At 39.6% G+C, this 13,303-nt stretch overlaps 1 protein-coding gene across 3 annotated transcripts; it reads right to left on the minus strand.

The window, feature by feature from the left end:
* Nucleotides 1–1,065: 1,065 nt before the first annotated feature.
* g3bp2a (G3BP stress granule assembly factor 2a) lies at nucleotides 1,066–10,383 on the minus strand. 3 transcript variants are annotated; one of them, XM_080880276.1, is made up of 13 exons: nucleotides 10,216–10,383; nucleotides 8,387–8,505; nucleotides 8,224–8,305; nucleotides 7,690–7,863; nucleotides 7,207–7,297; nucleotides 6,982–7,087; nucleotides 6,684–6,864; nucleotides 6,285–6,386; nucleotides 5,655–5,757; nucleotides 5,492–5,551; nucleotides 5,250–5,381; nucleotides 4,999–5,117; nucleotides 1,066–3,826 (listed from the first exon to the last, which is right to left on the minus strand). In XM_080880276.1, the coding sequence occupies exons 2-13, from the start codon at nucleotides 8,479–8,481 to the stop codon at nucleotides 3,554–3,556; spliced, it is 1,518 nt and encodes a 505-aa protein (XP_080736402.1). In that variant the 5' UTR covers nucleotides 8,482–8,505; nucleotides 10,216–10,383; the 3' UTR covers nucleotides 1,066–3,553. The 3 variants fall into 3 exon arrangements, with proteins under 3 accessions (XP_080736402.1, XP_080736404.1, XP_080736403.1); XM_080880278.1 differs by lacking the exon at nucleotides 6,285–6,386; XM_080880277.1 differs by lacking the exon at nucleotides 6,285–6,386 and having other exon boundaries at nucleotides 4,990–5,117.
* Nucleotides 10,384–13,303: the final 2,920 nt, after the last annotated feature.

Here is a 13,303-nt window from a genome sequence, read left to right on the forward strand (position 1 = left end):
TCTGATGCTCGGTTTGGGCTTCAGCAGGTCGTGTCTACATGCCAAAATGCACTCAGTTGCTGCCTTGCGACTGGCCGAGTAAATATCAGCACCAAGAATAACGTAGCCAGGGACTGTAATATAATTTAGCAATCCTAATAATAGAACTAATCAGTTTTAGTATTAGGATTAAGCAGCAGGAAACTGATGCATGGGTGGAGTTAACAATTCCATCTATCGCTCCAGTGTTACAGATACTAAAAATGTTAGCTGACAGCCATCAACCACTTACAGAAACTAACAGGAAAAAACTGGAAGAGAGAAAAATGAGTTTGTATGAGCGAGCTTAAGACTTTCTGACACCTTTTAAGGCTATTTTGAGAAGCAATTTTGCAAGAAACTTTACAGGGAGTCTCTCTTTTCCTCCACAACCCTATGTTTAATATAGTTTGTGTTTGGAGGCTTAAACTTTACACGGCCAACGAGGGGAGTCTCCTGTAAACATGACAAACGGTATGAGCGGTGATGTTATCAGTAGTTTATTGTATGTTAATTCCAACACATTCAAAATGGAAAGGAAGAAAGAAAAATAAAATAAGGACCTAAACGTTAAAAAAAAAAAGGGGGAAAAAAAAGTCTCCACCTACAACAGTTTTGTAATAGCAACAAGGGTAAACACAGTAAAATGAAGATGGCAGCCAAATGTTTACCACACTTGCTAAAGCCAAGAAGATACTTCTATTTCCATTAAAAAAAAAAAAAAGGGTTGGAATGATTTACAATGAGGATCCATTAACTGCACTTTTAAATCACAGAAAAATAAATTAACACTTTTTCTTCCTTTTTCCTTTCGAGGATCCTTTAAAGTTTCGAGAGGGATGAGTCGTTAAAGACCTCAGCGAGAAAAGAATTACCCATCTATAAATTTCTACCTTCGAACGTTTTACCACCACTGACATGGAGAAAGCACGAGATCGGTTTGAAAGCATGATGGCTCTTCTTCACCACTCTCTTCATTGACCGTTGCTGTAAAAAGTATGATTGCAGTCAAGTGCCCGCGTTAAGCAATTACCTGACAAATAGACATTTGGTGGGGAGGGGGTGGGTGGGCTGAGGCACTCGAGGACCAAAGAGCTGTCATTTTTCTGCAATGTTAGGTCAAAAGCTGTTACCAAGTTTAAAGTTTAAAAGCCATTTCCACATCTGAAAACATACCACAAAATTACCAAGCATGACTGTGAAAATCTACCTTGACGATACCATACTTATTTACCACGTCTTGTTTCAACTGCGAGTGAGAAGGAGAGATTTCACACTAATTACGAAGAGCAATTTCTTTTTTGCAGCCAGATGAGAAATTTGGAGAGGTTGTTGTGTTGAGACTGACGAGATTGTCCCAGAAATGTTGGAAATAGTGCAAAACCACCAGACAAGGAAGACCTCATTAGTATATTTGTCAAGAAAAATGCTACATCATCATTTTACTTCCCGTTTCAGTGCAAGATAACAAAAGAAAAAAAAGAAAAGAAAAACACGTTTTCCTTTCCAGCCGAAACCAAAAGGTCTTCCCTCCCTTAGAGTGGTAACAAAAAAAAAGAAAGAAAGAAAAATGCTAATGGACAAGGAGGAGCTGACATGTATGGCATTCAGATAACTCAAAATATGCACAGTGAATAATCAGCATATGAAAATACAAATGTTTTAACGCTAGAAAAGTGAGTGCAGTTATTTGCTTGTCTGTAGGCTGGAGGGGACCGACGAGCCCCACGCATACAGATCTTTACAAAAATTGTTGCTGAGGAAAAAAAAAAAAAAACAACAGTCTGACAACTTGTGAGTCCAGGGGTCAACCCGATTGCTGCCATGAGTCAATCAAAACTACGGCCAGTGTCTGAATTTTATTCTGAGACATCGCCGAAGCGTCAGTTCAATGAAATCGTGGTCGTGCGGAGCTATGACCTGTTAAACCAAAAGACCAAGAATTCACTGCCACCATTTTTAATGTACCTTGTTTTTTTTTTGGAGGGTGAAGTTCTTAAGATGTGGGGCTGCACCTCTTTGCTGTTTTAACAAAACAGAGCATGAGGCCCCTATTGTCTCTACAAAACCCACGACATACAATTACAACAAATGTACAAAACTCACAGCAGATTATCTGTAGTAATAAAACAGTATGGAAAATGAAATATGCACCTGAAAAACAAATCTTATGAATACTGCAAGTATTTTTTTTCCCCCCCCAAAATCTGCTCTCAGCAGATACCAGTTCAAAAAAAAGAAAGAAAAGAGCAGCTGTGTAGCAGCCCCAAACCACTTTTAGCTTTAGTAAGACTGGAAAAGGTGAAAGAGAAGGCACCATCATGCTTTTATCAAGTCGAGAGAGAAATGGATATACACAGAAAAGCGAAACATACAGTAAACTATGATTTTTGCTGTACATTTATTCAATTACTCCGCACTTAAGACAGGAAGGGAGGGAAGAGGGAGAGAGGTGTTGACCATCCCAGTTTCGCAGTCTAGCTGGCAGGACTTAAAAAAAAAAAAAAAGAAGAAAAAAAAACTAAACACTCAAGAGGGGATCAAGAGGGGAAAAAAAACAAACAAAAAAAAAAACCAAAGAAAGAAAACAGAACAAGAGCAAGCCGCCATCATTATTACTCTTCTATTGTTCAGCTTTGTTTCTCATTTATCCTTTGTTTCCTCACTCATCGGGTGTAAGTCCAGGATTAGAGGATTTTTTTTGATTCATAAATGAGAGAAAAGTGTCATGTAGATTTGTTTATCTTGTCCATCCAGCAGTAATCGAAAGGTTGTTTTGGGTCAAAAATGTGAAAAGTACATTGGTCACAGCCGACAGGCTGCGAGTGAGGCCTGCCCCGGTTAAGTCGTATCGCTTTGAGACAAAACAGGTCTCTCCAGCTGCGTCCCGAGCATGGATGTCAACGTAACATGACAAAAGTACCCATTAGTGCATATTGATGAGAGCATTATGCAATTTTGAAGCAGTGGTCTCTCAAAAAAGAAAAAGTAAAAGGCAAGCTTTCCCCCCAGGAACTGCACAGAACTTTGCATCTCACTCTTCTCGACCTGTGACGGGCAGAAAACCATACCATATAAAATGTGCAATAGAGGGGAATTCTTGAAGCAGCGCCCCAGTTAAGTCAAGGCATATATAATCTCTTTTGATGGGCTGTATTATTGTGGTTAAGTCTCATCAGTCCCTCCTAATGTGGCAGATTACTCCTGGTTGGTTTGCCTTTTTTTCCTTCTTCTTCTCGCAAATTTACAAATTAAAGTCTGCGAATTCTTGAGAAACCTGAAAAGGATGCTCAGCTCACAACTAATAAGCGACATTTTTTTGTTTGCTTATTTTGTTTTGTCTATTTCACAAACAAATGGTTGACAGGCTGTGTCACATTCCAAAGCATAGAGGGAACAAAAAAAATAAAATAAAAAACCAAACAAAAACAAATATATACTTTTATACATGAAGATTTCTTTTCGTTAACGAGAACGGTTGAAGATGAAGAACACGATACTACTTCCACACTTGAAGGGAGGAGGGGCGCTCTTTTCAGCGACGAGGGGTCGTGAAGCGGCCCTCTCCCTGGCCACTGGAGCCCCTTCCAGAGCCCATGCCGGGTTTGGGGGCCATGCTACCACGAGGCGGCGGTCCCCTTCCATCACGCATCATCCCGCTTCCCACGACGCCTCGTGAACCTCCGGCACCCCGATCGTTGCGCCTCATGTCCCGACGTTCGTCTCCCCCACGGGTCTCTCGTTCACGCACTGCTCTCGTCTTCTTCTCCTCCACGTTCAGACGCACCTCGCCTCGAAACATGATGGGCTGCAGGGAAAATTAAGAAGGGCACGGTCAGTTTCACTTTGCTCCTCTCCCAGACTATTTAAGCATTACTCTCCAGGTCTGTTTCATTCAGGTGGCAGCGACCCAGAGTGAAAGGACACTGGTGAGATTGACATTGCTGCCAACTTGAAAAGCATGTTTTTAAGGTTTATCCTTACCACCTCACTGACCAATAAAACCCCACTATTACCTGCTACTGTGTAATGGCATCAATTTCGATATCAAATGCAATTTCCTGGATTTTTCTTGTCTCGTGGGCATCACTGATAACCCCAGCCTCAAACAGCAAAATCTTTCCCCACCCCATAAAAAGGACTCTTGAGCATGTCTGCAGGACTGGTTGAGGCAGAGCTGCCATTTTTGTTCACTCCCTGAAAATATGATTCTTTACACCTGCACTTATGCGTCTGTGTGCTGGATCTTCTCCACTGTGTCAAAATGGCCACTCTTTAACTTGAACTCCAATTTTGTTAAAGAAGAGGCAAAACCTTTTGACTGGGTTTGGTGGTGTGCAGACATTTTGTTACTGTAGTCCCCCAATTTTTAGTGGGCAGGCATAAGGTAGTGCAGAGACTTCAGGGAATTGCAGTAACACATCTGCTTATCGTCTCATCATGGATTCACAGAGAAAACAAAACAAACATGTGCTAGGCTGGATGTCACAGATTCAGGATTGGACACTGATAAAGACCCATGATGATGCTTGGCATGAAAGTTGGGCCAGTTTGACAGCAGAGTTGTGTTTTGTCTGTCAGTGGCTAATTTGCAGATGCACTAGTGCAAGCAGTCAGAACAAGATTTTTCACAGAGCCATCAGGAAGAGAACAGAAAGTCTGAAACCAGTCTAGACACACTCAAGGAAAAGACCCTTGAAGTTTTTTCCTTTCTCTGGGTGGAGACACGATAGCAATTTGACTTCGTCATCTTGCTTTCCTCTTTGCATATTTAAAATCTCAATATGTGACTGACAGGACAAGGGATGCAAACAAATATATCACAGAAAACAATGACTTATGTTTCAATCAGTATGTATTCAATCTGAGCACGTAGGTGAACCCTAGCATCAAATGAAATATGTAGCAATGCGTGTCACCAAAATCCACCACCAAATGAAACAAAGTGGGTAATGAAATGTTGATACATGCCCCTTCTACCTTGGCCCCCAGGATTCTCTGCACAGGCTCCGAATCATCAAAGACAACAAATCCAAAGTTAGGCAACTTCCCACCAACGCCCTTGGTGTTGATTCGCAGTTCCACCACAGTTCCATATGCTGAAAGATCAGGGGATAAATTAAAAAAATAAATAAAATAAAAAATTCATCAATTTTGAATATTTTTTTTTTAATGTGGAAGAAAATAAATATATTAAAAAAATAATTATATATATATATTTAAAAGCATACTCATAAAAAACTCTTTGAGCTCGTTTTCGTCAATGTCATGTGGAAGATTGCCAACAAAAAGCTGGTGGCTGTCAGGGTACCGAACAATTCGCCTGCTATCCATGTCACCAGACTCTGAATCGCCCCTGCTACCTGCAAATCAGAACAACAGGCAATGAAAATGTAGAATCACACATCGGATCAACAACTGAAAAATGTTCTCAGTAAGAAATAAAACAAGTGCTTTAAACAGTAATATTTACCTTTGTTCACAAAACTCAAGTGCTGTTTTCCTGTTTGAGAGTCTGAAGAAGCAACGCCATCTAAAAAGCAACACAGACGTACAGATAGTATAAATAAACCAGATTTAAACAAAAAACCAAAACAGAGGAATCTTCAATCTGAGGAGGTCGGTGTTAGCATTACCAGATCTGGGACCCCGTGGAGTGAAGGGTGGTCTGTCGCGAGTGCGCTGGTCTCTGGGGCGAAGAGGTGCCGTCTGTGTCTCCGGCTTTGCATCGGCTCTGGGCTAAACAAGGCAAATGAGAAATTAATATCATCTCAGCTTTATCTAGGATCAGACAGAAATCTGTCCTTTTGTGCTGGGGCTGTATGTCATTCTGATCTTTTCCTGACAAAACTTTTCCTTTTTACTGGTTGTTCAACATATTGGTTGTTAGCATTCAAGCGGTTGCTTCAGGTTTTAAAGAATTGCTGAATTTCCTCCATATTTTCCTTGAGGAGACTGCATATGCTGAATATGCCTGGTTCCAAATGAAAATTTTTATTTTGTTTGCCGCATGAAATCGGAAAAGTCCAAACACGTGTTAGTGTCCTTTTCAATGAGCAGAGGTCATTCACACATGTGTACCAAAGTTATTGCTCTTCTTCATCACAAACATTCAATGTGATGCACGTTTGAAATGAGCACTGCAAGAGACTTCTAAGAAGGGCCTACACCTATCAGAGGGGCACCTACAGTATCTCATTATTAAGGTTTAATTTACAACAAGCTCTCTTGGTTTTTAAGTTAATAAACTCATGGTAGTTATTTACCTGTGAGCTTGGAGCCTTAACAACATGGGGTGAGATTCCAGAAGAGGTGACTGTGCCAGAAGGAGGCAGGTTTTTACTGGTCACCAAGGCCCAGGAGAAAGGCTGTTAGGAGTACAGTAACGCATCATTAGGGCTACACTGATAATGCTCAACAGCCACACTGTCATATCAATGTTTGTAACTTTGATTAGAGCGCATTAGTGCCATGTGGATTCTGTATCGTCCTGCTCTGTGCATCTTAACATTACAAAATGCATTGTTTTTCCTTCTGGCTTTAAAACTGGATCACAGTAAAGTTGTTATTCTCTAAAATGTTAAATGCATCACTTTAGATTCAATGAACTTGTATTGCCCCTTGTAATATGAGATGGAAACCACTAAGAAGTAATTTCTCCTCACCTTGGGAGGCTCCAGGGTGTTTGGTGGAGACTCCACAGGGACTGGTGAGGGTGCCTTCTCCTCCATCTCTTCAAGAACCTTCTCCTCGACCTCGGGCTTCGTCTCCTCTACCTTGGGCTCTGGTTCGGGTTCCGGCTCTGGCTCTGGAGCTGGTTCTTCCATGGGCTCTTCAACTCCGTTGCTGCAGACCACAAATAAGGAAACATGAAACAAATGTGTCACCTCTGCAGACGGATCATATTTGAGAGACTTTCATCTTACATTTGATTGCACCGAGTTCTAATCAAGTTCTGCGTACCTGACGGGGTGAGGTTCATAATAGGTGCTGCTGTTTGGGCTTTCCTGAAGTGGTTCAGGGGAAGTCGGCCTCTCCTCTGGCTCCTCTTCAACCTCCTCCTCCGATTCTGCAGAAGCAAAATAGTTAAAAAAAACAAACAAAAAAAACAAGAGCACTTTAAAATATGAACATCTACTTAAACTCACTAGTTTTAAGAAAAAGAAAAGTCACTCATGAAAATCTCACCCTCATCAAGCTCAGCTTCGGAGTCTCCAAAAACCTCATCCTCATAACAGAAGATGTCATTGTGGACGTAGAACTTGTTCGCCACTGAACCCTGAGAACATGAAAAAAAAGAAGAAAAGAAAAACTGTTTAATATTTATACACAAACGGCACATGTTACAGTACTTCATGTATATCTTTTCAATTAGGCTGGTCTTGTGTAGCCCTGATAAGAATTTATTAGTCTTTGTAGGTTTTCAGTCATCCAGGTCATGGTGGTTTAAGGATCTTGGAAAGAAAGCAACTGTACTTTTCATAAGTAGCGAGTTTCATAAAGATATTCATCAATTATTCAGAACTGAAGATGCCTCTTGGATGAGAGGTGAAATGTCATCACAAAACTTCTAGTCGCTTTCTTTCCAAGATCCTAACACTATTTACTTATTCCCTTTATTGTGAGGCCACTTTGAGACAAGTGGGAGCACCAAGAGGTAGAAGCACTCACCTCTGGAGCAAGCACAAACGTTTGCATGAACTTCCTCATGGGTTGACCATTGTTCGACAGTTCTCCGAGGACTTGTACCACCACTCCATCGCTCAGTGTGGCATGAGCATCCACGTGCCTGATCTTTGTGTGGCATTCACTAAACTGCAGCGACATGACCTTCTTGTGGATTTCCTAAAATATGCAGGGAGGGGAGAAAAAGAAAAAAAAAAAAAAAAAAAAAAAAAAGAGAAAATGAAGGAACTAGGAAAATAGGAATCTTATTTCTAGACTCTCAAACTTTTAATTACTAATTTGGCAGGTTAAAAATCAGCAGAATTTACCCAGTGTGTTTTAATTTTATAAGTATACATCAGCTCAGGATGCAAGATGGTATTTTTACCTCTGGTAGTTTAATAATACCATTTTTTTTACTTCCCCGTACATATATTCTTTGCAGACAGCGACTTATTTAAAACGTTTAAATTCCATTAAAATGACATTTCACTAAAATTAAGTATTACCCCATTAATGAACTGGGGCTACAGTACCTACCGCTTGCCCATACACTGCTTCTGCCAACTTTCCACTTGGGTCGAGTCCTCCATGAACGTAGGAAGAATTCCTCCCGTAAAACCTAATCGCAAGTTAAAAAGCATCATTACCCATGCACAAATTTCCCATCAAATAGACTGTCATGTAAACATTTTGCAATTACCTGTGCAGAAAATCTGGTGCTTTGTTTAAGAGTGTGTAATACTGCCTCACAAACTCCCGCCCTACAAGCAGGGGACTTGGCTTCTCCATCACCATTTCTTTGGTAAACAATATTAAGTGCTGAAATGAAAAAAAAAACAACAACAAACAAAAACAAAACAAAAAACGACCAGGATTTAGTTATTATACCGTGAAGAGCATGCATTTAAACATTCAGTTGGTGATTACACATACCCTAAACCACATTAGAAAAAGTGAAAATATTTAGTTTGTGGAAAAACATCGTGGAAAGCCTACCACATAATACTTAAGATAACTCAATACTATTAAACAACACCGTGCATAACTAAAAAAAAAAAACAAAAACAAAAAAACAAAAACGGCCATATATTTTTAGCAACACTCAAAATTCCTCCACTAGGATTACATCTGCATTTTACAGCACTGGCTTAAGCTAGGCAGTCATAATAGAGTGGCAACCGAGTGACGGACACAGAAAATGAAGTTCAGAATCAGTTAAAGCGCATCGTGCATTGTTTGCGGTCAGGCCATTTTAAGGAAGTCCATGTTGAGCACACGCAGTTGCAGTGCCTGAGGTAAACATGGATGTATCTGAGCAGCAAGTACAGGAAGTACAGAAAGGTCTCCTCTTTGCTAGAAAAGCGCTTCGTTTTCGTCGTCTAGGCCCACGTTTCATCAAACCAACATTAACTCCATACCAAAAGCAAGACAGTTGACTGTTTAGCTGGCTGGCTAATACACTAGCCGACATTCAACTGCGCCATCACGTCTATCCAATGAGACAAAGAGGGAAACCAGCTGATGATTAAAAAGGGAAGCTAGTAGTGCAGGTGCTCTGGTTAACGAGTGGAGAAAGCCAGCGAAACTACCGCTAAATTGAGTTGCAACTATACATCACGTTCATGTGTTATATCTGCGTAACCATATGTAGATGAGTGGCCTGCTATAAAGGGCCTTTTCGTCTAACCACATTTTGTCATCATTCACGTTTATCACGTTAACAGACGGATCCAAAAACAGCACCGTATGTGCGCCAGTTCTAGAAGATTAATGAGCACTGAAACGTCGTTCAGCTGACACACGTTATATAGTGGACTGAATGAATATGAATGCCACTACCGGCCTCTTTGCTGTCACCGTAAACTGCTAACACGAGCCCAGCAAACTGAATCGAAACTCAGAGCCTGCGACACTGCTAACTGGCTAACACTAGCGTTAGCTGACTTGTGGCGTCGTCGTTTTTTCTTTCGACAGGGACCACTTGTTCAGACAGCGGGCATATTTCATTTACACGCAACCCTGGAAAACAGACAACATCCACACATACATACAACTAGCAGGCTGTTTGAAGGCAGAGCTCGGGTAAATCAAGCCGACCTGATGTTAAGCCCGGCGTTAGCAATGGCTAAGGCATTTGCCATTGTAGTTAACCAACAGAGAGGTTCCACTACTGATACTATTCACTCACTCTTTTAAAATTTGTTACAAAGCCCAAGTAAGATAAAGCTCCCTCACACTTCTATTAGCCAACGCCTGAGTGTCCAGCTATTATCAATGAAACAAGTTAAGAGCTAATGCTAGCTCTCAGAGACAACAAAGGAAGACGATTTAACTAACTTGATTCAGAGTTAAAACGTCTAACCACACAGCTAATGTGGAATATTTGCACAATAATGACACATTTTAGTCGCCAACTCTGAATTATTACTGGCTGTAATCGATTGGAATAGTTGCGGTGTAACTACACAATGCAGCTAACATTAGGCTAGCTGATGCTGTAACCATTAGCTTAGAGGAATGCTAACTTACCTTGTGAAAGACCTATCTATGTAGACAGAATGGTGTGTAATAAATAATTATGAGCAACCGACTGTAAAGGGTTCTGAATTACAGAAAATCCCAAATGAGATACTGTGCGATTTCCCACGCTGCTCTCACTGACAGTTTATGATCTCTGCTCTACCAGAGATTGAAGATTTAAAGCGATAGCTTCGATTTATTGTTGTACCCCTGCAATCCGGGGCTGGGAACCCCCATTACACAAATTCAGCCAATGGACTGATTACACTGGGCAACAAAGAGAGTGACGTCAGATAAATAACCACGCCCCTACAAAACTATCCGCAAACGTGTGGAGCGTAATTCAAATCAAATCAAATCACTTTTATTGTCACATCACATGTGCAGGCACACTGGCACAGCACATGCGAGTGAAATTCTTGTGTGCGAGCCCCACAAGCAACAGAGATGTGCAAACACAACAACACAAACGAGCAAAATACAAGAATGGCCAACCTGAAACTAATAAATATATGTACAATATATAATAGTGTATGCATTTCTGGATGTGTATACTAAATATTTTCCTACGTGTGTGTGTGTGTGTGTGTGTGTGTGTGTGTATACACATTTTTACAAATTAAATAGTAAAAATAATAATAATAATAATAATAATAATAATAATAATAATAATAATAATAATAATAATAAAATAATAATAATTGAAACGGTACTCATGGACAGGAGTGTTTTTAAACTCTTTAGTTGCCCTGCATTGAGGTTTTTGCGGTGTTTTGATATCGTCTATGTTGATATATACGTAATTGTCTGTAGCATGCATACTGCATGCATAATAACATGCATACTGTATACTGTTTAAACGTGCATATCAAATCCATAATTCTGTGATTACAACGCATTCTTTTGGTAAAAATCTCATTACAAACCAGTTCTAACTGTGAACAACTTCTTCTCCTTATTCTCAGCTGTTCCATTTAGGGGGTCCACCTCTAATTCTCCTTATCACTAGTATCCTCTTCTGTCACACCTACCCTCTGCATGTCCTCCGTTACATCCATGAATCTTTGCATATTCAACAGTACTCTGTCCAACATATACACTATCCATCTTCTTCATATATCCGAATCATCTCAGCCTTGCCCATTTATCCTCGTCTCCAAACTGCTCAACCCGAGTTGTCCCTCTGATGTACTCAGTTTCTATCTGGTCGCTCTCAAGAAAATCTCAGCATCTTTAGCTCTCCCACCTGTACGTTGGTTACCTGTCGTTTTCTTAGTCCCACCATCTCCAAACCACATATCATAGAAGGTCTCACTACCATGCTGTAAACCTTTCCTTTCACTTGCCACCACTCTGTTCTCTGTTCTCTGTTCTAGGTATTTAAACTCATCCACCTGCTCCCTATTCTCACTATTGATTACAGTGTTGTCTGCAGGCATCATAGTCCATGAAAACCCACCTGACAACTATAGAAGAAACTCATCTCTATCAGTCGAAAGATGACATAATATTTTTCCAGTACACCAGGGCAGGACCGTTTCTCAGTCAAAGTTGTTAGTTTATTTTGATTTGTGTGCACTGACTGTTCTGCTCTAAGATCTTTACTGTATGTTTCTCTGTCTTCGGATTAATTACCTGTGGAGACAGAGCAAAAGAAAGCTTTGTGAAACTTAACTGAGACTTGACACCAAAAGTGAGGTTATTTAAACCGATGAAACAACAGTGAAGCATGATTTCTGACATTTAACTCTATCTTTGATTTTGGGTTTCCCAAAAGTGGATATTAAGCACCACCATGTGGTCAAACAGGCTTAATGCCTGTTACTGTGGGACATTTTTTTCTTTGCTGGTAAAAAAAAAAAAAAAAAGAAAGAATAAAAACCTGCACAAAATGTAGGGAAAGGTTAAAAATAATAAATCTTGGTTGCTTGGTGGTTGATATATGTGTTTTGTCACTGACGTAAATAGAAACAAAAGCTTGATTTAATACTTTTACAATGTTTCTTAAAACAGTTTGGTTTACTAAATTTAGGTGAATAGGCAAAGTTTTGCTGATTTGATGTTTTAAAAAATATATAAAGTTAAAGTCGAAATAATTATTTTGTAAGATGGGTGACTTGTACATTTTTAATATCTACAATCTGGAAATCAGACAAGCTTGTTTTTTTAATATCATACATCTTTGTTTTTAATTTAGGATGTATAGTGCAGAGAAAGTCAGAGCCTGATCATCGGTGCATTATACATGTAACACCTCCATTATCATGGCTTACTAGAGTGCTGGAAAGACACAAAATAAAAAATCTGAAGTTGCATTTTTTTAACCTCCAAAAGTATTGAGAAAATTTTTTTCCATAATGTTTGGACACATGAAAACACATAATACAAATTAAATTATATAATAACTAACAAAATGGAGAGCAGACCGTAGGTTAACATCATTACCTAACTAAACAAAATTACTGAAACCATGTTTGTTTGTGGAGTTTGTTTTTAAATATGTGCTTGAGATTTTAGAGTTGTTGTTACACCCATGTATAACTACAGAAGCCCAGTGTGAAAGCACGTTATTACCAAAGGGTCAGCTTGACCAATTTACGGCCATGATCATGCATTTTATTTAGAAGCTAAAATGCAGCAGATCAAATATAGTTCCCGCTGATTTTGACGGGGTTTTTTGTTTGGTTTGGTTTGTTTTTTGCATGTGGAGCACTGAAATTTCTGACCTCCTGTCAGTACGCTCCTCTTAGTCCAGTGCCTTGTTGCCATAGCAACCACAGACCCAAACACGCAGCGCTTGTGTAACTTTATAAATAAAACCTGTGTTACATTTTCAGTAAGTGCAAAGCTTACTGGTTGTTAAAAGAAAGCTAAAAAAAAAGTTTTCAAATAAAATTACAACTTTTTTTCAAATTCTGAATTCTGGGTTTTACTAATTAAATACAACCCTACACCTTTTACACGCTGTAAATCCAAACAGTGAAATCTTGTTAAGTTTTATTAAGACATTGGGGTTAAAAAAATTATATCAATTTCATTAAAAAAAAAAAGTTCCCCCTGTGGTATTTTCCATCCTTTACTGCGACGCCATGACTTC

The sequence above is a fragment of the Rhamphochromis sp. 'chilingali' genome (genome assembly GCF_963969265.1).
Source record: "Rhamphochromis sp. 'chilingali' genome assembly, chromosome: 4".
In the NCBI taxonomy this organism is placed as follows: Eukaryota; Metazoa; Chordata; class Actinopteri; order Cichliformes; family Cichlidae; genus Rhamphochromis; species Rhamphochromis sp. 'chilingali'.